The sequence below is a fragment of the Prionailurus viverrinus genome, chromosome B1 (genome assembly GCF_022837055.1).
Source record: "Prionailurus viverrinus isolate Anna chromosome B1, UM_Priviv_1.0, whole genome shotgun sequence".
In the NCBI taxonomy this organism is placed as follows: domain Eukaryota; kingdom Metazoa; phylum Chordata; class Mammalia; order Carnivora; family Felidae; genus Prionailurus; species Prionailurus viverrinus.
The window spans coordinates 102,236,336-102,259,796 of NC_062564.1; the positions used below are offsets into that span (position 1 = coordinate 102,236,336).

At 37.0% G+C, this 23,461-nt stretch overlaps 1 protein-coding gene across 4 annotated transcripts in view; it reads right to left on the reverse strand.

Annotated features, from left to right (window-relative positions):
• The window catches only part of ADAD1 (adenosine deaminase domain containing 1), a 120,359-nt gene that overhangs the window by 76,754 nt on the left and 20,144 nt on the right, over positions 1-23,461 (reverse strand). For all 4 annotated transcript variants that reach the window (XM_047857537.1, XM_047857534.1, XM_047857535.1 and 1 more), the window contains exons 7-10: positions 20,394-20,517; positions 17,881-18,051; positions 15,870-16,099; positions 2,508-2,745 (exon numbers count right to left, since the gene is read on the reverse strand). In XM_047857537.1, coding sequence (XP_047713493.1) covers positions 2,508-2,745; positions 15,870-16,099; positions 17,881-18,051; positions 20,394-20,517 — 763 coding nt within the window. The remainder of the gene's footprint in view (positions 1-2,507; positions 2,746-15,869; positions 16,100-17,880; positions 18,052-20,393; positions 20,518-23,461) is intronic.

The following is a 23,461-nucleotide window of genomic DNA, read 5'->3' on the forward strand; positions in this document are numbered from 1 at the left end:
TCTTTCTGGCCTAACACAGGATGAATTTTTTTCAATATTCTACAGGTTCTTGAAAAGTAGGTATATTTTACATTTTTATGGTGCAAAGTTTTTTCATAAGTTAAGCAAATCTATCTTTTTGTTATTAAAAACCACTATATCCTTGCTTATTGTCTATTTGCTAATGAAAGAGGTCAATTATGGTCTCAACTAGTGGTGGATCTTAATTTTTCCTCCTTTTTCTGTAACTTCTGCTATATGAACCTTGATATTATGTTATTTGTTGTATAGATATCCATTAACTGTTTTTGTCTTCCTTGTAAATTATACCTTTCAATGATAAAGTATCCTTTGCCTTACGTAATGCTTTGAGGTTGAACTATACTTTGTCTAATATTTAGATTACATCTGCTCTCTCCATTTGTAATCACCTGGCAAGGATTTAGCTACAATAAAAGAATTAGGCTCATTTTATATTTGTTGATTTTAGTCTTGTTGCATTATTTTCTGTTTTCAGTAAAAGATTTTTAAATGTCTTTTATCGAAGATTTGTTTTGTTTTTATGTGTATAATTTGTTCATAATTAACAGTGATATTACTTTTTGATGATGCAAAACAATAGTTTAATTCACATTAGTTGAAGTAATCAACAGAATGCTTGACTGAGTTCATACCAAGAAATATTTGTATGTGGTCTTGATTTAAATCCATCTTTCACAAAGAAAGCAAGATTAAGCATTTAAACTTTTTTTTTTTAATTTTTTTTCAACGTTTATTTATTTTTGGGACAGAGAGAGACAGAGCATGAACGGGGAAGGGGCAGAGAGAGAGGGAGACACAGAATCGGAAACAGGCTCCAGGCTCTGAGCCATCAGCCCAGAGCCTGACGCGGGGCTCGAACTCACGGACCGCGAGATCGTGACCTGGCTGAAGTCGGACGCTTAACCAACTGCGCCACCCAGGCGCCCCAGCATTTAAACTTTTAACATTATTCATTACTTCAGTATAAACCTATGGTCACATGAAAAGAAGGGTTTTAGCTTTGCTTGACAATCAGTGGCAGGGATGTTACAAAGAAATGTCTAAAGGCATAGTGTCTAAAGACAAGGGCTTTGGAAATACAATGTCCAGATCAGAATCCCAGCTGTGTCACTGACTATTTGGATGACTTTAAACAAGGTATTTAACCTACTTGACAGTTTACCTGTAAAAGAGCAACAATACAACCTAATCTACAGGGTTATTACAAGAAGGTAGTATAACATAGTATGTTAGTTCTCACATTTAAGTGTAAGTAAGTAATAGGGGCGCCTGAGTGGCTCAGTCGGTTCAGCATCCGACTTCAGTTCAGGTCATGATCTTGTGGTTCCTGAATTCAAACCCCGTGTAGGGGTCTATGTGGACAAGCTCAGAGCCTGGAGCCTAGTTTGGATTCTGTGTCTCCCTCTCGCTCTCTGCTCTCCCTGGCTCATGCTCTGTCTCTCTCGCTCTCAAAAATAAAAAAATAAAAAATTAAGTGTAAGTAGGTAATACTTGAAAACACATATCAAATATACAGATTCTTGAGCCTTAGATCCAGAAATTCAGCTTCAGTAAGAGAAAATGAATTTTTAATACAAACACATTATATGATTCCAGTGCTAATTAAAATCATGAAATGAAGTGTGCCTGGGTGGCTCAGTTGGTTAAGCATCTGACTTCAGCTTAGATCATGATCTCACAATTCATGAGTTTGAGCCTTGGGTTGGGCTCTATGCTAACAGCTCAGAGCCTGGAGCCTGCTTCGGATTCTGTGTCTCCTTCTCTCTCTGCCGCTCTCCCGCTCATGCTGTCTCTCAAAAATGAATAAATGTTTAAAAAAAAATTAAGTATTTAAAATCATGAAATGATACTTAGAAAAATATAGGTTCTGGAGACTGATTTTGAATGCTGGCTCCATTCAACTTACTATGTAACTTCAGTAAGTTATAGAATTTCTCCAGGTCTGTTTTCTCATCAGAAAAAAAAAAATGTTTTTTTTCTCCTTAAATTAGTATAGTCACACTCAATGATAACACACTCATTATTGTTCATAATTTAAAATTTTTTACCTAAAAAAGTTACAATAATTTTAAAAACTGTATTAAAATGTATTATTTTGCTTATATGTGCTTTTGGGAGGGACTTTGTTTTTATTATAGCATAGACAGAGGGAGATTTACTGTGAAGCTTAACTTCTGGGCCCCTTACACTTGCACTTCTAAATACAGCTGATCCTTGAACAACACAGGTTTAAACTGTATGTACAGTTTTTCTTTTTATGTACAGATTTATGTACAGATGTTCTTTTCTAATAAATACAGTATTTTCTCTTACAATTTACTTTTTATTTTTTTTCATTTTTATTTAAATTCCAGTTAGTTGACACAGTGTAATATTAGTTTTAGGTATACAATTTAGTGATTCATCACTTACATATAATACCCGGTACTCATCACAAGTGCCCTGCTTATTAATATGAGGTTTTAAAAGAAATTAGAAATGCTAACCTTTCAGTGATCTTTCCACTTAGGCCATCCACAATCTCCAAAGAAATGTCCCCCTGTGCCCAATTCAGACTCAGGGATTTATATTCCAAGTTTGTTTGAAGTGGATATGCAGAAGGTACTAAACTAACATGAGGTCTGTTGACCAAGTAAAACATTGGAAGTTTTGAAGTCAGTGCATCATCAACACGTTGCTTTATAGCAATTTCTAAACCTCTAGTATCGCTGCAATTCCCATTACCTAAAAAGTAAAAACAAAACACTCAGAAGAAGTTCAATATTAAAAGACTATACACCAAAAAAAAAAAAAAATGGAAAAAGTCTAAAGTCTATCTTTAATCTTGCTACTTTTCCTTTCCTACTTCTGTCTTAGCACCTGTTTCCATATTCTTTACCAGAATTAGGACAAGGTATCAAGGTCATGATTTCTATTCAAAAAAGAATCTATAGAAAATACAGAAAGTAAAAAAAATTGAAATTCCAGTGAAGAGCCAGAACTGACCCAGAAAAAAAAGAAAACAGAAAACAAGCAAGCAACCAAAGAAAAAAATCCCAGTACTTTATACAGGTTTCTGCCAAAGACAATTGACTCGTCTTGATTTCTCAGATGACAGCATGAAACCAACACCTAATACATGAGATAAATGTGGCTGAGAAATAGTTGGTGAGAGTAAGTTACTTTTCTATATCTAAGGACCACAAATTACAATTATTCTAGTACTGTAATAGTTCAGTTTCACAACACAAAGTAATTTAAAGAATGGCCATTTCTGGTTAAGATTTTGACCAATATCAAAACTTTGGAGTTCTTGGTTAAAATAACTGTTGAAAGAGAGCTCAAAGAGATGCAATGTCATTAGTAAGGTATAAAATAATGGGCTGAAAACTTAAAACAGAAGTTAAACAAGTCATTCCTATTTAAAAATTAAGAATTCTAAAGTAGATCTCTTTTCTCCTTAGAGGGTCGGAGGTTCTCACAAGAGAAATTTTATAAACTACTAGATAATACTTCAGAAAAAAGTTGTTTCCGTATCACTGAAATTGTTGAGATGGATGGCTACTGGTCTTGCACTCATTATGACTACTTGGAATCTAGAAAATGATGTAAAGAGAGCATGAGTTGCTTTTGTTACCCTTTTTCTAAGCACTCCTTTGTGTGTGTGTGTGTGTGTGTGTGTGTGTGTGTGTGTGTGTGTGTTTCATTTTAATTCTGGTATAGTTAACATACAGTGTTAAATTAGTTACAGGTATTTAACATAGTGATTCAACAATTCTGTGTATTACTTGGCACTCATCAAGATGTGTACTCTTAAAATCCCCATCACCTATTTCACTCACACTCCCTCCAATGTACCTTCTCTATAGTTAGGAGTCTGTTTTCTGGTTTGTCTTTTTTTTTTTTTCCTGCTTGTTTCTTAAATTCCACAAGAGTAAACTCATGATATTTGTCTTTCTAGGACTTATTTTGCTTAGCCTATACCCTCTAGATCTAACCCATGTTGCTGCAAATGGCAAGATTTCATTCTTTTTAATGACTGAATAATATTCCAAATGTATGTATACACCACATCTTCTTTTTTTTTTTTTTTTTAATTTTTTTTTTTCAACGTTTATTTATTTTTGGGACAGAGAGAGACAGAGCATGAACGGGGGAGGGGCAGAGAGAGAGGGAGACACAGAATCGGAAACAGGCTCCAGGCTCTGAGCCATCAGCCCAGAGCCTGACGCGGGGCTCGAACTCCCGGACAGCGAGATCGTGACCTGGCTGAAGTCGGACGCTTAACCGACTGCGCCACCCAGGCGCCCCTACACCACATCTTCTTTATTCATCTACTGATAGACACTGAGCACTCCTTTGAATATTCCAAATTAAGAAATACTGACAAATGAAGTCTAGGATAAATATATGCTGGGCACACAAAAAAAGATGCTTGGACATAAAATACTGGTAAGAAGGAAGGTCTGTGGTCTGTGGAATAGTCACTGTATCTATAATGGACAGAAGACATGGATTCAAAAGAAAATGTTATATAGTACATACTGTGCTACAAACTAAATGTATCCCCACAAAATTAATATGTTGAACCTAATTCCCAATGTGATGGTAGTTGGAGGTGGGCCTTTGTGAGGTGCCCTCATAAAAGAGGCTTTCACCCCTGGTACAGTATTAGGACACAGTAAGAAAACAGTCAACCATGAATCAGGAGACAGGCCCTCAACAGACAGTGAATCTGTCAGCACCATGATCCTAGAATGTCTAGCCTCCAGAAGTGTGAGAAATATATGTTTAGGTGCTTAAGACACCCAATCTGTGGTGGGTAGCCACAAACAGAGTAGTAGCCCAAACAGAATAAGACATACTGTAATAAGATAAGGATACTATTTGTGCCCAAGGTACCAAGACATATTTAGGAAAAAACAAAAAAAAAACAAAGAACCCAACAACACTGCAAGTCAAATTCCATGTAAGATTCCTTAAATACCAAATTGTTTCAACTAGATGTTTTAATAGGGTGGTATAAAAGCAATAATTTAATAGAAAAAATCAAAGATATTGATACTAGAAATTTTACTTTTCCCCCTTATATATGTATGCTTTAACTATTAACTAAATCTGAGGTATGGTTTTGGTTCTATCTTGAAACTAAATCTTGTTCCTGGAAAAATACGGCTCTAAAATTATGTCATATAATAGGAAAAGTTTGATTTATTTAAAATCATCTAAAATAACAACATAAAACTCGAAAGGTAAGTCAAAAAATAAATCTAATCAAAGACTGAAGCAGACCTGAATTGACAGCTTTTTTTTTTTAATTTTTATTTATTTTTGGAGGAGAGAGGGAAGATGGCGGCATAGGAGGACGCTGGGCTCACCACGCGTCCTGCTGATCACTTAGATTCCACCTACACCTGCCTAAATAACCCAGAAAACCGCCAGAAGACTAGCAGAATGGAGTCTCCGGAGCCAAGTGCAGACGAGAGGCCCACGGAAGAGGGTAGGAAGGAGGGCGAGGCGGTGCACGCTCCACGGACTGGCGGGAGGGAGCCGGGGCGGAGGGGTGGCTCGCCGGCCAAACAGAGCCCCCGACTCTGGCTGGCAAAAGCGAAGGCCTGACGGACTGTGTTCCGACAGCAAGCGCGACTTAGCGTCTGGGAGGTCATAAGTTAACAGCTCTGCTCGAAAAGTGGGAAGGCTGGAGGACAAAGGGAGGGAGAGCTGCTGAGTCCCCCGGACGACAGAGCTCAGTTTGGTGGGGAACAAAGGCGCTTGCCAGCGCCATCTCCCCCGCCCATCCCCCAGCCGAAATCCCAAAGGGAACCAGTTCCTGCCAGGGAACTTGCTCCCTCCGTGCAAACACCCAACTCTGTGCTTCTGCGGAGCCAAACCTCCGGCAGCGGATCTAACACCCTCCCACTGCCACAGGGCCCCTCCTGAAGTGGATCACCTAAGGAGAAGCGAGCTAAGCCTGCCCCTCCTGCCCCCATGCACCTTGCCTACCCACCCCAGCTAATACGCCAGATCCCCAGCATCACAAGCCTGGCAGGGTGCAAGTAGCCCAGACGGGCCACGTCACCCCACAGTGAATCCCGCCCCTAGGAGAGGGGAAGAGAAGGCACACACCAGTCTGACTGTGGCCCCAGCGGTGGGCTGGGGGCAGACATCAGGTCTGACTGCGGTCCCGCCCACCAACTCCAGTTATACACCACAGCACAGGGGAAGTGCCCTGCAGGTCCTCACCACGCCAGGGACTATCCAAAATGACCAAGCGGAAGAACTCCCCTCAGAAAAATCTCCAGGAAATAACAACAGCTAATGAACTGATCAAAAAGGATTTAAATAATATAACAGAAAGTGAATTTAGAATAATAGTCATAAAATTAATCGCTGGGCTTGAAAACAGTATAGAGGACAGCAGAGAATCTCTTGCTACAGAGATCAAGGGACTAAGGAACAGTCACGAGGAGCTGAAAAGCGCTTTAAATGAAATGCAAAACAAAATGGAAACCACAACGGCTCGGATTGAAAAGGCAGAGTCTGAGAGAATAGGTGAACTAGAAGATAAAGTTATGGAAAAAGAGGAAGCTGAGAAAAAGATAAAAAAATCCAGGAGTATGAGGGGAAAATTAGAGAACTAAGTGATACACTAAAAAGAAATAATATACGCATAATTGGTATCCCAGAGGAGGAAGAGAGAGGGAAAGGTGCTGAAGGGGTACTTGAAGAAATTATAGCTGAGAACTTCCCTGAACTGGGGAAGGAAAAAGGCATTGAAATCCAAGAGGCACAGAGAACTCCCTTCAGACGTAACTTGAATCGATCTTCTGCACGACATATCATAGTGAAACTGGCAAAATACAAGGATAAAGAGAAAATTCTGAAAGCAGCGAGGGGTAAACGTGCCCTCACATATAAAGGGAGACTTATAAGACTCGTGACTGATCTCTCTTTTGAAACTTGGCAGGCCAGAAAGAATTGGCACGAGGTTTTCAGGGTGCTAGACAGAAAGAATATGCAGCTGAGAATCCTTTATCCGGCAAGTCTGTCATTCAGAATAGAAGGAGAGATAAAGGTCTTCCCAAACAAACAAAAACTGAAGAAATTTGTCACCACTAAACCAGCCCTACAAGAGATCCTAAGGGGGACCCTGTGAGACAAAGTACCAGAGGCATCACTACAAGCATAAAACATACAGACATCACAATGACTCTAAACCCATATCTTTCTATAACAACACTGAATGTAAATGGATTAAATGCACCAACCAAAAGACATAGGGTATCAGAATGGATAAAAAAACAAGACCCATCTATTTGCTGTCTACAAGAGACTCATTTTAGACCTGAGGACACCTTTAGATTGAGAGTGAGGGGATGGAGAACTATTTATCATGCGACTGGAAGCCAAAAGAAAGCTGGAGTAGCCATACTTATATCAGACAAACTAGACTTTAAATTAAAGGCTGTAACAAGAGATGAAGAAGGGCATTATATAATAATTACAGGGTCTATCCATCAGGAAGAGCTAACAATTATAAATGTCTATGTGCCAAATGCCGGAGCCCCCAAATATATAAAACAATTACTCATAAACATAAGCAACCTTATTGATAAGAATGTGGTAATTGCAGGGGACTTTAACACCCCACTTACAGAAATGGATAGATCATCTGGACACACGGTCAATAAAGAAACAAGGGCCCTGAATGAGATAGTGGATCAGATGGACTTGACAGACATATTTAGAACTCTGCATCCCAAAGCAACAGAATATACTTTCTTCTCGAGTGCACATGGAACATTCTCCAAGATAGATCATATACTGGGTCACAAAACAGCCCTTCATAAGTTTACAAGAATTGAAATTATACCATGCATACTTTCAGACCACAATGCTATGAAGCTTGAAGTCACCACAGGAAAAAGTCTGGAAAACATCCAAAAGCATGGAGGTTAAAGAACACCCTACTAACGAATGAGTGGGTCAACCAGGCAATTAGAGAAGAAATTAAAAAATATATGGAAACAAACGAAAATGAAAATACAACAAACCAAATGCTTTGGGATGCAGCGAAGGCAGTCCTGAGAGAAAAATACATTGCAATCCAGGCCTATCTCAAGAAACAAGAAAAATCCCAAATACAAAATCTAACAGCACACCTAAAGGAAATAGAAGCAGAACAGCAAAGGCAGCCTAAACCCAGCAGAAGAGAGAAATAAAAAGATCAGAGCAGAAATAAACAATATAGAATCTAAAAAAACTGTAGAGCAGATCAACGAAACCAAGAGTTGGTTTTTTGAAAAAATAAACAAAATTGACAAACCTCTAGCCAGGCTTCTCAAAAAGAAAAGGGAGATGACCCAAATAGATAAAATCATGAATGAAAATGGAATTATGACAACCAATCCCTCAGAGATACAAACAATTATCAGGGAATACTATGAAAAATTATATGCCAACAAATTGGACAACCTGGAAGAAATGGACAAATTCCTAAACACCCACACTCTTCCAAAACTCAATCAGGAGGACATAGAAAGCTTGAACAGACCCATAACCAGCAAAGAAACTGAATCGGTTATCAAAAATCTCGCAACAAATAAGAGTCCAGGACCAGATGGCTTCCCAGGGGAGTTCTACCAGACGTTTAAAGCAGAGATAATACCTATCCTTCTCAAGCTATTCCAAGAAATAGAAGGGGAAGGAAAACTTCCAGACTCATTCTATGAAGCCAGTATTACTTTGATTCCTAAACCAGACAGAGACCCAGTAAAAAAAGAGAACTACAGGCCAATATCCCTGATGAATATGGATGCAAAAATTCTCAATAACATACTAGCAAATCGAATTCAACGGCATATAAAAAGAATTATTCACCATGACCAAGTGGGATTCATTCCTGGGATGCAGGGGTGGTTCAACATTCGCAAATCAATCAACGTGATACATCACATTAACAAAAAAAGAGAAGAACTATATGATCTTGTCAATCGATGCAGAAAAGGCCTTTGACAAAATCCAGCACCCTTTCTTAATAAAAACCCTTGAGAAAGTCGGGATAGAAGGAACATACTTAAAGATCATAAAAGCCATTTATGAAAAGCCCACAGCTAACATCATCCTCAATGGGGAAAAACTGAGAGCTTTTTCCCTGAGATCAGGAACACGACAGGGATGCCCACTCTCACCGCTGTTGTTTAACATAGTGCTGGAAGTTCTAGCATCAGCAATCAGACAACAAAAGGAAATCAAAAGCATCAAAATTGGCAAAGATGAAGTCAAGCTTTCACTTTTTGCAGATGACATGATATATACATGGAAAATCCGATAGACTCCACCAAAAGTTTGCTAGAACTGATACATGAATTCAGCAAAGTTGCAGGCTACAAAATCAATGTACAGAAATCAGTTGCATTCTTATATACTAACAATGAAGCAACAGAAAGACAAATAAAGAAACTGATCCCATTCACAATTGCACCAAGAAGCATAAAATACCTAGGAATAAATCTAACCAAAGATGTAAAGGATCTGTATGCTGAAAACTATAGAAAGCTTATGAAGGAAATTGAAGAAGATTTAAAGAAATGGAAAGACATTCCCTGCTCATGGATTGGAAAAATAAATATTGTCAAAATGTCAATACTACCCAAAGCTATCTACACATTCAATGCAATCCCAATCAAAATTGCACCAGCATTCTTCTCGAAACTAGAACAAGCAGTTCTAAAATTCATATGGAACCACAAAAGGCCCCGAATAGCCAAAGGAATTTTGAAGAAGAAGACCAAAGCAGGAGGCATCACAATCCCAGACTTTAGCCTCTAGTACAAAGCTGTCATCATCAAGACAGCATGGTATTGGCACAAAAACAGACACATAGACCAATGGAATAGAATAGAAACCCCAGAACTAGACCCACAAACGTATGGCCAACTCATCTTTGACAAAGTAGGAAAGAACATCCAATGGAAAAAAGACAGTCTCTTTAACAAATGGTGCTGGTAGAACTGGACAGCAACATGCAGAAGGTTGAAACTAGACCACTTTCTCACACCATTCACAAAAATAAACTCAAAATGGATAAAGGACCTAAATGTGAGACAGGAAACCATCCAAACCCTAGAGGACAAAGCAGGAAAAGACCTCTCTGACCTCAGCCATAGCAATCTCTTACTTGACACATCCCCAAAGGCAAGGGAACTAAAAGCAAAAATGAATTACTGGGACCTTATGAAGATAAAAAGCTTCTGCACAGCAAAGGAAACAACCAACAAAACTAAAAGGCAACCAACGGAATGGGAAAAGATATTCGCAAATGACATATCGGACAAAGGGCTAGTATCCAAAATCTATAAAGAGCTCATCAAACTCCACACCCAAAAAACAAATAACCCAGTGAAGAAATGGGCAGAAAACATGAATAGACACTTCTAAAGAAGATATCTGGATGGCCAACAGGCACATGAAAAGATGTTCAACGTCGCTCCTTATCAGGGAAATACAAATCAAAACCACACTCAGATATCACCTCACGCCAGTCAGAGTGGCCAAAATGAACAAATCAGGAGACTATAGATGCTGGAGAGGATGTGGAGAAACGGGAACCCTCTTGCACTGTTGGTGGGAATGCAAACTGGTGCAGCCGCTCTGGAAAGCAGTGTGGAGGTTCCTCAGAAAATTAAAAATAGACCTACCCTATGACCCAGCAATAGCGCTGCTAGGAATTTACCCAAGGGATACAGGAGTACTGATGCACAGGGGCACTTGTACCCCAATGTTTATAGCAGCACTCTCAATAATAGCCAAATTATGGAAAGAGCCTAAATGTCCATCAACTGATGAATGGATAAAGAAATTGTGGTTTATATACACAATGGAATACTACGTGGCAATGAGAAAAAATGAAATATGGCCTTTTGTAGCAACGTGGATGGAACTGGAGAGTGTGATGCTAAGTGAAATAAGCCATACAGAGAAAGACAGATACCATATTTGTCCACTCTTATGTGGATCCTGAGAAACTTAATAGAAACCCATGGGGGAGGGGAAGAAAAAAAATAGAGGCTAGAGTGGGAGAGAGCCAAAGCACAAGAGACTCTTAAAAACTGAGAACAAGGGGCGCCTGGGTGGCTCAGTCGGTTAAGCGTCCGACTTCGGCTCAGGTCATGATCTCGCGGTATGTGAGTTCGAACCCCGCGTCGGGCTCTGTGCTGAGTGCTCAGAGCCTGGAGCCTGTTTCAGATTCTGTGTCTCCCTCTCTCTCTGACCCTCTTCCGTTCATGCTCTGTCTCGCTCTGTCTCAAAAATAAATAAATTAAAAAAAAACAAAAACCTGAGAACAAACTGAGGGTTGATGGGGGGGTGGGAGAGAGGGAAGGGTAGGTGATGGGCATTGAAGAGGGCATCTTTTGGGATGAGCACTGGGTGTTGTATGGAAACCAATTTGACAATAAATTACATATATTAAAAAAAAAAAAAAAAGAAATGGTTCCTGAAGTAGCTAATAAAAACTGAAGCTGCATGAATAAGAATGAAGTATCTAAATCAAACATTAGAGAACTGTGCACTGGTCCTACCATATCTGGAACATTGTAATTAGTCTGAAGCATTACATTGTTACCACCACCACCCATATATCACAGAACATCTGGAGAAAACAAATCACGTTCCTGTGAAACACAAATGTGTGGCTAGAAGAAGACATAAGGCAAGAAGCATCCTGTGTGTGTATTCATAACACTCACTCTGTATTTTACACAAAGGGCACCCCTGAGGGTAACACAATAGTACACAGCACCTAGCATTTAGTAGTGGCTCAATAAATACCTGATGAAAAAGGAATATAAAAGATTAGATTACCAGAAAGCAATAATTATCAATTCTAGATGCACATTAGAATCACTAGGGATTGGAATATTAATACCAATGCTTAATACCCATATTATTTTAAAAGCTTCCCAGATGATCATCAAATGTAACAAGGGCAAAGAATTAAAAAAAAAAATTATTTTTTAACTGTTCCAGGCAGAATACGTTTTAAGTAGAAAAATAAAAGCACTTTCAACAATAAAACATGCTGACTCAAACCATTTATTCATGAAACATTTACATTTGTGCTAGGGAACATAATCCAGACCAAGATGAGTGTGGCATACCATCTGCCTTCAAGACCATCAAGTTTAAGAGACATAGCAGTGAAATTCTAGTCACTGGCTATGCTCAGACAAAGCTGTCAGAGCTCAATTTAATAAAAAAAAGCACCAGCATGAGAAGTTATAAGACTAGGTTTGAGTCTTGGCTCTGCCAATAGGCAAACTGAATGATTTTGGGCAAGTCTTTTATTAACATTGTGAACCTCCAATCACTGATCTTTAAAAAAAAAAAAAAAAAAAAAAGGAGTAACATAATCTCTAAGGTTATGAAATGTTTAAATCTATGTTTAAAACAGTTTCAGTAGGAGGGAATCAGCAATTAGTATTCTTTATAATCCAAATGTACAATTCAAATCAGCATATGAAAAGCACTCCTGGATGGGAATACCTCTGGACAAACACTCTTGAAATGTTTAGACAGATGACCTCACCTTAACAGAATACCAAATTTGCAAAATATATCTTAAAAACCTTGAAAATATAAATCCAGCTGTTTTTAAGTACCTAAGCAAAGTGAAATTTCTTCCATATTAGTCTGGATTGCTTTCTATTCAAATAATAGTAAATGTCTTTTTAAATGCAAGTCTAAGATTTTTTCCTAAAAAAGAAAAAGAATACTACCATAAAATGATAAATATCTGACAATATCTAGAACATAAAATTTGTTTCTGTAAACTTTTTAAAATGTTAAATAAGTCTTAAAATATAATACTCTCCATTGGTAACTGATCTAGTAAATTAGGTTTTTAAGAATCAAAATAAAGAACTGTAAAAACTTTCATGAGACTTATTAAAAGAGCATGGGATGAGGTCACTATTCTCAAAGAACTAGATTTAATTAAAGGGAAGTAAATTTCAATTCTAAATACGGAGAAATTTGTTTTTAAAACAATTGGAGCTATTCAATTAATAGAAGAGATTGGCTTTAAATACTATGCTCCACATTACTAGATGCTTTTAAACTAAGGTCAGATGATCCTCTATCAGGAATGACATAAAAAGAGTTTATTATTAAGTGAGCAGCTATACTAGACTACTAATACAGTTCAGTGAACTCAGGATTCTTTTAGCTCTCCAAATCACATTCTTTTAGTGTACGGACACTTTAAATGAGTATTTCTCAAAGAGCCATTCACATCATCTGTATAAGAATCACCCAATGGTGCTCTTTTAAAATGTATATTCCTCTGCCTCAAAACTTCCTACCTCCTCCACCAGACACAAAATAGAGATCATAAGAAGTCCAAAAATGTGCCTTTGTTACAAACTTATACACATTAAAATCATTTAGACTATACCAGACAGAACATCAGTTAGCTTTAGATGTGTCCCACAAAGATGCCAAGAAAAGAGAGCAGAAACAATTTTACAAAGTCTTATATAGTGTTTTATCGTTACCTGGTGTTCCCCATTGCTAGGTGCAAGATGAACTCAAAATGACAAGATTTAATTTTTAAGTTCCTATCCTAAACCACTAGCTAAATTCTTTTTTTTTTTAATTAAAAAATGTTTTTTATTGTTTATTTATTTTTGAGACAGAGAGAGAGCATGAGCGGGGGAGGGGTAGACAGAGAGAGGGAAACACAGAATCCAAAGCAGGTTCCAGGCTCTGAGCTGTCAGCACAGAGACCGACGTGGGGCTCAAACTCACAAGCTGTGAGATCATGACCTGAACCAAAGTCAGACGCCCAACAGACTGAGTCACCCAGGCGCCCCAACCACTAGCTAAATTCCAAGTAATTTTACAAGAACCTATATCCATCCTTTTGAGAAACTAAATATAGTATGGAGTTATGTCATATAAATGACATATTTTAAAATACCTTCTTCATCAGAGTCAAAGAAAGCTGTGATTCTAGAGAAAGCATAGATAATTCTTAGATACTTAATAGACATTCAAAAAGAAAAAGAGCCTTTCTTAAAGGAGATTGAGGAAAGTTTAAGTGTCTGAGAGAGTATCTGACCTGACTAAAAAGAAAATATTGCAAAGAACCTTGGTAACTAAAGTAAATCTAAGAAATGTATCATCTATATGAATATGTATTTGGAAAAAGTAGATTTAGAAGTAAGCACTTTTGAGGGTAAGAATAACAGGCACTGCCATATTTACCATGGGCAATATGATTTGGAGGGTAACTTAGTAATATTTTTCAAAACTGCTAATGCATACTTCTTTGCCTGCAATTCTACTTCCAGGAATTCATCTTAGTAATATACTTTTACATGCATAAATGATAAATATAAAAAGGTCATTCACTGTAGCATTTTGGCAGTGGCAAAAAAACCAAAAAAACAAAAAAAAACACCCTACAAACAACCTAAAATTACCACAACCTAAAAATGGTTAAATAAATTACAATACATTTATACAAGGAAATATTACACAGTGAGCCACGAATAATGAGGAAATTCTTTACATACTCAACATGGAAAAACTTCCAAGATACATTATTAAATGAAAAAAGATGCAAACAATATGAGCTGTTATCATCTATTCACATAAAATACAAAACAGAAAAGAAAAGAAAAGAGAAGAAAAGGGAAAGAATGTATTCATTTATTTCTATAAGCATAAACTATCTTTGGAAAGAAAAACAAAAAATTAGTAACAATGAATGCCACAGAAGTAAATTGGGTGCCTGGGGCACTAGGATGGGAGGGAAGCTTTACTGAAAACCCTCCTGAATCTTTTGAATTATGAATCAAATAATGTATTTCCTATACAAAGAAAATAAGGTTAATATTAGAAAATTAAAAAGAAAGAAAATAAATAACGATTTTCCTTTTTACAATTTATTAAAGCCAAACAAAAATAGGAAGAAAATACAGAATCTTATATATACGTGGAACTGAAAAAGTTTTACCTGTAAGAGAAATTTCTAAGAAATGGTATATTTAAACAAAAAAAAAAAAAAAAAAAAACACACAAGAAAAAAATATAAGAAATAGTACCACTAAAAACAAAAATTTTACCCATGTGAGGATCTAAAGCTTGTACATGCAACTGTTATTAAAAATGGTAAGCAAAGAAGAACCAAGTAACAGTATAATTTAAAGTGTTTCACAAGGGAATTAAAGTTTTGCAATACCTAGGGCTTTATGAAAACTATAAAACTGAGCCCCAAAACTGTTTATTGAAATAATGCCTGAAATAACCATTCAAATATAAATACAGCATTCTGTAATACCTCCCACCACAGAAAGAAGTAAATTGCTAATTCATGTTATTTATCTTGTGCTCTAGCTACTTCCTACTCATTTGACCAATTTAAAGGATCCAGATCATAACCACATGCATGAAAAAGGTAGGAAAAAACCCAAAATGGGCACTTAATATTTTTTCTTATTTCAAGGATAACTAAAGACAAACTTTTAGATTTGAGAAGTTCAAGGAAACACCTTTTTCTAAAAGAAAAGGAAAAATAATTAAATATTGTGCAAACAAAAGTATAAGTTCAAGGTATAATGTATCTAAGGTATAATATATCTAAGTGGCTAATTTAAAATATTAATTTTTCTCCTCCTGATAAGAAAGCAGAAGTCATATTATACTAAGTATGATTACAAGCTACCATGAAATGAAAATCTCAACAAAACAGTGAATGTGTTTTTTACCTTAAATAAAGGCTCAAGAGTGCAAAAATCTGGTTTTACACTGATTAATATATTTACTTAGTAAAAGAGGTCAGGAGGTACTGAAATCCCACTCACCAACAAGTATACTGCTGATATAAACTGGCTGTATAAAGTGACTCAGCAATGCTCCCTGTACACCAAGCACTTCCCATCTTGTCAATTTGTCACTTGAAGACATACTGCTTACTCTATTAACAACATCTGCAGGACAGTAGATAGTCAGATAAATTTTGCCTTCAACAGCCACATGGAGACTCAGCTCTTCATTGGCTTCAAATGCAGATATAGAATGTGGATTAAGACGCCTAGAAAAAGAAAAGTTTTATCCCTTTAAAAAAAACAGTGGAATATTAGCCATAAAGAAGAACAAAATCTTGCCATTTGCAGCAACACAGATGGAGCTAGAGAGTATTATGCTAAGTGAAAGTCAGTCAGAAAAAGAAAAATACCAGGTGATCTCACTCAGACATGGAATTTAAGCTCAATTAGTGTTTTAACAAAACAAATGAGCAAAGGTGAGAAAAGGTGGGGGGGCAAACAAAGAAACAGAATGTTAACTGTAGAGAATGATGGTTACCAGAGTGTAGGTGGATGGGGGGATGGAATAAATAGGTGATAGGGATTAAGAAGTGCACTTGTGATGAACACTGCATGCTGAATGGAAATTGTGAATCACTATACTGCACCCCAGAAACTAATATTACACTGGAATTTAAATTAAAACTTAAAAAAAATCTTTATGTACTTAAGAACTGGGGGTGGGGTGCCTGGGTGGCTCAGTCGGTTGAGCATCTGACTTTGGCTTGGGTCATAATCTTGTAGTCCATGAGTTCAAACCCCACATAGGGCTCTGTGCTGACACTTCAGAGCCTGGAGCCTGCTTCGGATTCTGTGTCTCCCTCTCTCTGCCCCTCCCCCACTAGTGCTCTATGTCTCTCTCTCTCTCTCTCTCAAAAATAAACAAACATTAAAAAAATAAAAAAAATAATAAAAAAAGAACGGGGGGGCATCTGGGTGGCTCAGTCAGTTAAGCATCTGACTCTTGATTTTGGCTCAGGTCATGATCTCACAGTTTGTGAGTTCAAGCCCACATCGGGCTCTGTGCTGACATTGTGGAGCCTACTTGGGATTCTGTCTCTCTCTCTCTGCCCCTCCCCTGCTCGCACATGCATGCTCTCTCTCAAAATAATAAATTTTATTATTTAAAATAATAGAATTTTTTTCAGACATGTTTAACTTGCCAGTGTTCATTTAATTTCACGAACAGAAATAGATGCAAAACCAAAGCAAGGTAGGAATGGAGTAACATAGTTCTACAAGATTAATACCAAACATAAATTAACCATATTTAGATCTTCTGGCAAAGATAAATTCTTTTTACTATCTTTGTGTCCCTTAAAATCAAATGAATACCTAATTTTTGTTCCTACCACAGTTCCTAAGTTATTTTCTTTCTCTGTATGAATATTTTTTTAAACTACAAAGAGAATGAAAAAAAAAATCCTGACAATTTGTATTCAAGATCTTTTCCAATAAAATGTGTTAAAAAATGTAAAATAGTTTTTCTTGAATTTTCTCTCCAGGAATACTCCTTGCCCTTGTTTTCAAAGGTATAACTGTAAGAATTTTTAACAAAATATTAACCATTATTATCTCTATATGGTGAGACTTGAAGTGAATTTTGCTTTCTCCTTTGTGCGTGTCTGTACTGTTTAAATTTCTGATGCTACCCATTCATCAAGATAATGAAGTTTTGGCCACAGATCGACCAGAAAAGCAAACTGCATTTCTTGATTCTGTAATAACATGTGAAGAGTGCATAAATCCATGCTTCCCTACTGTTTATGAAGTCTTCAAACTTGAAAGGAAATTTTCAACACCATAGGAAGAAAGTGGTAAGGTAGAGGAGATTAAGTGGAGGGGAGGGAGAAAGAATCTGTGGCCTCTAGCTAGCCACAAATAACACCTCAAGGCAGAGGGAGAACAAGGATAGATACGAAGTTACTTGTTCTATCGCTGTTATGTATTCAGAATGTATGACATAGACATCCTCACTGCTTTGAAAAATAACTTCCATAATACTTACAATTGTGACTTAATCTGGGCTGACCCTTTAGGCAACTGGTTCATATAGAGATAAATGTTGACATTCTGTTTGAGAGTGAGTAGATTAGAAGCTGCCTCTGTACAAAATACTGATTTTTCCATCATAGCAGGATTTTTGCTGTAGAAGAGCAGAAGTTGTCTATAAAAGTACCTAAAATAAAGGGGTTATAACTTTACCAAGTAATAGAATTTTTAAATTATATATCTTAAGTATCATATCTATATATGTGTTGTGAGCAGTGTCTCTCCCTATGTGTTGAAAGTTTTGATACCTGATAAGAGCTCCTAAAATAACTTTAGTCTTATTTAATGAAGAGTTAAACTGTATGAGAACTCCTCAGCTGGAGCCCAGTCTGCCATGTGATTTGCCTTAAAGCACCACTCCTTGACTACCACTCCACTCATTTCACATTTGAGTCTGCAACTGTCATGTCCTGCAAAATACACATTTCTCCACTGATTCCTCCTTTTCTCACAAGTTCTGTTCTCAGCCTCCTGCATGAGGTGTCAATATTCTGTCTTATTTCTATTTCCTCTTCCTGCCAAAACAGACAAACAACTGTGGTTCCTGTTTCTTAGCGGTTGTGAAGACAAAAACACAAGAGTACAGAACAGTACAATGAAAACCGTAAGTTATAGAAGTGAAACAATCTCCTGAAAAACTAATACTAATCAAATCAGGAGACAAATATTATTTTGCTTATTAAATAAAAAACATGATTTTAGTACTTCCTTCAGAAATAATGAAAAATTAAGCACCAGTATATAACAAGGCCAAGCATGGGAAGAAATACACATATCAGATAATTTTAAAGAGGTCAAATAATTCAATAAGCACCAATGGGGATTAGAGAACAATGAGTTACATTACCTTCACGGACTTCCCTAAAACTTATCTTTTAAGATTATAGGATTCTTTCCTTATAATTAGAGATACGTGCTTAAGTTTTTTAGACAAACTAATGTCTAAATATGTTTTCAAATACTCTAGCAGAGAAAATACCACCAACAAAAAATGAGGATGCAGAGATTAGATGCATAATGGTGATAACTGGGGGCCCCTGGGTGGCTCAGTTGGTTAAGCATCCTTCAGCTTAGGTCATGACCTCATGGCTTGTGGGTTTGAGCCCTGTGTGGGGCTCCGTGCTGACAGCTCAGAGCCCGGAGCCCGCTTCAGATCCTGTGTCTCCCTCTCTCTGCCCCTCTCCCACCCATGTTCTGTTTCTCTCTCTCTCCCAAAAATAAATAAACATTTTAAAAAGTTTTCTTTTTAATTAACAAAAAGGAAGCTTATAACTGGATATGCTGATCATTGGATATTGGTATGAGAATGCTGATAACTGAATGATGGAACTCATCCTATTCTCCCTAGTGTTTGAATATTTCCACAAAAAAGTTTTATAAAAAGTAAGCTTAATGTCTTAATGGAACCAAAATCTGGCAGACACTGGAGAAAGTAACACATTTCTTACTTTTCATGTTTTCATATGAAGGGACTTCCAATGAGTAACCTTCCTGACTTCTCCCTCCTACCTGCTATTAACTCCTTTCACAAGGAGCAGAGTGACTGATGAGTTTGGAAGAAGAAAGTAGGCCTCCTCACCTCAGCCCTTTTCCTTCTCTATTTAAAAAAAAAAAAAGTTTATTTATTTTGAGACACAGAGAGACAGCGTGAGTTGGGGAGGGGCAGGGAGAGAGAATCGCAAGCAGGCTCTGTGCTGTTAGCACAAAGCTTGATGTGGGGTTCAATCTCATGAACCTTGAGATCATGACCTGAGCCAAAATCAAGAGTTGGACGATAAACTGACTGAGCCATCCAAGTTCCCCTTATTTCTCTTTAAGATCTGCCAGCCTATACAAACTTATAGTTATAAAATAAATAGGTCAGGGGATGAAAATATAGCATAGGGAACAGAGTCAATAATATTGTAATAATTTTGTATGGTGACAGATGGTAACCATATTTGCTATGGTGGTGGTGGGTGCAGTGAGTGTTGCAAACTAACATGCAAATAGTATAATACTGTACATGTCAACTATATTACAACTTAAAAAAAGAATACCTTATCTATATTCTGCTATATAGTAAACTTTGCATAGACTTCATGAATGGAAACTTATTGTTTTCTGGCAATACTTTGGGTAAATATGGCTAATTTAGGGGTGAAATATTACCAAGCCAACTTGGTCCATATCTAAAGCTATATACTCTTAATTACTTTGATCAGTGATAAACATGTCATATTAAAAAAGTTGCAGGACTCTTAAAATGGACTCCTAAGGTCTTGATAATAGAAGCCACTAAAATCCACAGATTATAGACACTGCAGTTACAGTAAGGTTTTCAAAAATGACATGGAAATAATCAGATGACCTGAATAAGGAAAAGAATGTCATATCCATGGCTCAGTGATTTGTAAAGACACTGATATGTGGTTACTTTGGGCTGAAAGCATTAATGTTTGATAGCATTAAATATATTTGTCACCTTACCTAAGGAGAGACCTTCTTGCTGTAACAACAGCGTGAGTATCATGCAACACTCTTCCATTTGGCTTAATGCACTGGCTATAATTGTATTCACCTGTGCCTATAGCTACAACTTCATGCTGTCCAGCTGAAAGGAAAAGGTTAAGAATAGTAGGTTATTTTCACCTCCATCTTACCTATGTTCAACCTCTACCTTACCATTTTAAAGTTACTAAAATATATTGACCAAAGAGATGCAAAAATTACACAATTTCAAGTAAGAGTTTGAGAGTCTTCTAAGAACTAATTTTTTAATAGTTCAATAATTTCAATTAAAAATTCAGGTATTTTATGATAGTTCATCTAAACTTTTACTACAATCAACAGAATCATTAGATATCCTTAGTTTGAAAACTTCCGTCTATTTCTTCTACATCTAGATTTGTTTGGCTTATTAGAGATTTCACTGGCCATTCTATTTCTGCCTTAAACAAGTTATCTACACATAGTGGCTCCTTTTTTCTTAATATACTCAAACTCTCTACAAATAAAATTATAGTTTCTGTTCTACTAAAACTGCTTTTTTAGAGAAACAAGCACCTTATGCTTTTTCTAACAGTTTTTCTCCATTTACTTTTTGCTGTACCTCATTTGAGATTTCCTTGAAACTCTATGCTCAAATTACACAATTATTTTTTCCTTTCACATCCTATGAGGCCTTTCTATAGCCTAGTCACAAAACTCACTGCTCTCTTTCTCTCGATACTCTCTTCTGAACATTGTGCTTTTTAAATCTTTTACCTCTGTTGATGATTTCAAAAAATCTCTAGTCTTAGTCTTTCAGACAAAGTTCAATTTCACATTTGCAAATACCTAAAGGACTTTCATTAATTCAACAAAAGCAGCTGAGATCCTACCAAGTTCCAGGTGCTGAGGTTGATGGTAAGAATAAAATATTGAGCAAGATATGCCCTCATGAAGCTTCTAATAGGAGAGACAGAAAAAAAGACCAACCACAAACTGTGATACATGCTTTGAGGAGAAAAAATATGGGGCAAATGTAAAGAATGATTACATTCTTATTGTAAGAAAGAGTGCGTTTCGGGAGGGGGGTGGAGAGGTTACCCTATGCAAACTAGTTGCAGAATCCCTCCCTATGAAACTGAAATTTAGGGGCGCCTGGGTGGCGCAGTCGGTTAAGCGTCCGACTTCAGCCAGGTCATGATCTCGCAGTCCGTGAGTTCGAGCCCCGCGTCAGGCTCTGGGCTGATGGCTCGGAGCCTGGAGCCTGTTTCCGATTCTGTGTCTCCCTCTCTCTCTGCCCCTCCCCCGTTCATGCTCTGTCTCTCTCTGTCCCAAAAATAAATAAACGTTGAAAAAAAAAATTAAAAAAAAAAAAAAAAAGAAACTGAAATTTAAGTTTCAGTATGAGGAGTGAGCAACATGAGGAAGTAAAAGGTACTGGAGTTAAAAGACAGACCAGTACAGCTGCTCCAGTAAAGAGTGAAGGGAATGGCATAAGATGAGGTTAGAGAAAGAGGCATCATAAAACATGCTAAGGATTTGTGGATTTTACCCAGGAGCTGTGGTGAAGCTACTGAGGTAAGGAAGTGAAAACCGTATTGGGTTACATTTTAAGATCACTCCTTTATGTGGAAAATGCTATATGTAGGGTCCAAGAAACTAGAGATCATGACTTAAGACTCAAAAAATGAAGGGTAGTTGGAAAAAGAATAATCAGATCTGAGATAAAGTTTGGGGATACAATAGAACTTAAAGAAAAAATTTGGGTCTTAGGGAAAGAACTTAGATTTTCAGTCTGTCTTATGTAATTTACTGAGATGGAGAAAGCTGGAGAAAAAAAAATAAGAAAAATAAATTATCATAAAATGTAGCTGTTCCAGGAAGGAGTGGATGGTGGTGGGAAAAGTGAATTATATAGAGTCAGTGTAAGTTCTGGGATGGTGATGTAAAGTTTTGAGTTATAAAGGGCAATAGGGTAGCCAAGAAGTCAGTTTCTATTGCAACTCTAACTTGACCTGCCATATTTCAGGGAGATGCTAGTTTTATAATGCAGGAAAAAGAAGGGAAAACCCAAAGAAGGTATTCATTAAGATGTGCGAGGGAATGAAACCAAAATTTAAGTGAAGGAATTGGCTTTATGAGAGAGCCTGCCTCCACTCTCACAGTAGAGAATATGAGCACAATTGCAAGGAAGTACACAGAGTTGGTGGAAGAGGATGGAAGGAAGTTTGGATTTGAAAGCTTCTTACAAACAAAATTAAAAATTATGAGGCAAGGCCAAAAGCTGAAAGCAAGGATGGAAAAGAGGATGTAGGGTACTTGAGGACAAAGAAAAGTATGAAACAGCCATTCCAAGGAGTGTGTGACACAGCCTACTGGAGACACAGGCTGGCTGGGCAGTGAGGAACACCAATTTGATTTTCTAATACCTTTTAAGTAGGTATTGACTGTACGAGTTACTCCAGCAACAGGTACTTAATTTTACTTAGGCTTTCCCCACCCCATATTTGCAATCATATTTCTAAAACCAGACTTATTATTCTCATTCATGCTATTCGCTCAACTTCACATCAGCTTCCAGATTCCCGTGTATGTGGAAACACCGTTCCCCTATGTAAACTTGAAATGTTGTTTTACTCATCTCACTTCATTTATCATTTGTCACTCCATCTTATCGCATCAATATCTAAAAAATATTATTTTCTTTCCCTGTTCATACTTATCTCAACTCTAAGCACCTCCATCATAACCATCTAATTTATGATTCCCTAATTCAGGTACAACCGTGTAGTATTTTTAAAAAGTTGTTGGCAACTATTGCTTAGACATCAACTTATTTTAATTATCACAAATATAAATCAATGTTTTCTTAAATACCAAGTACTTTGCCAAATAGTTTACTTACAGTATTATACCTAATCCTAATAACTCTATGAAGTACAGATTGTTATAACTTCTACTTTTAATTAAAAGAAAACTGAAGCAGAGAGATGTTAAGTACAAAATGTGCCCAAAGTCATTTAAGTCTCAGAGCTAAGTCTGATGCTGTTTCCAACAATTATAGTACA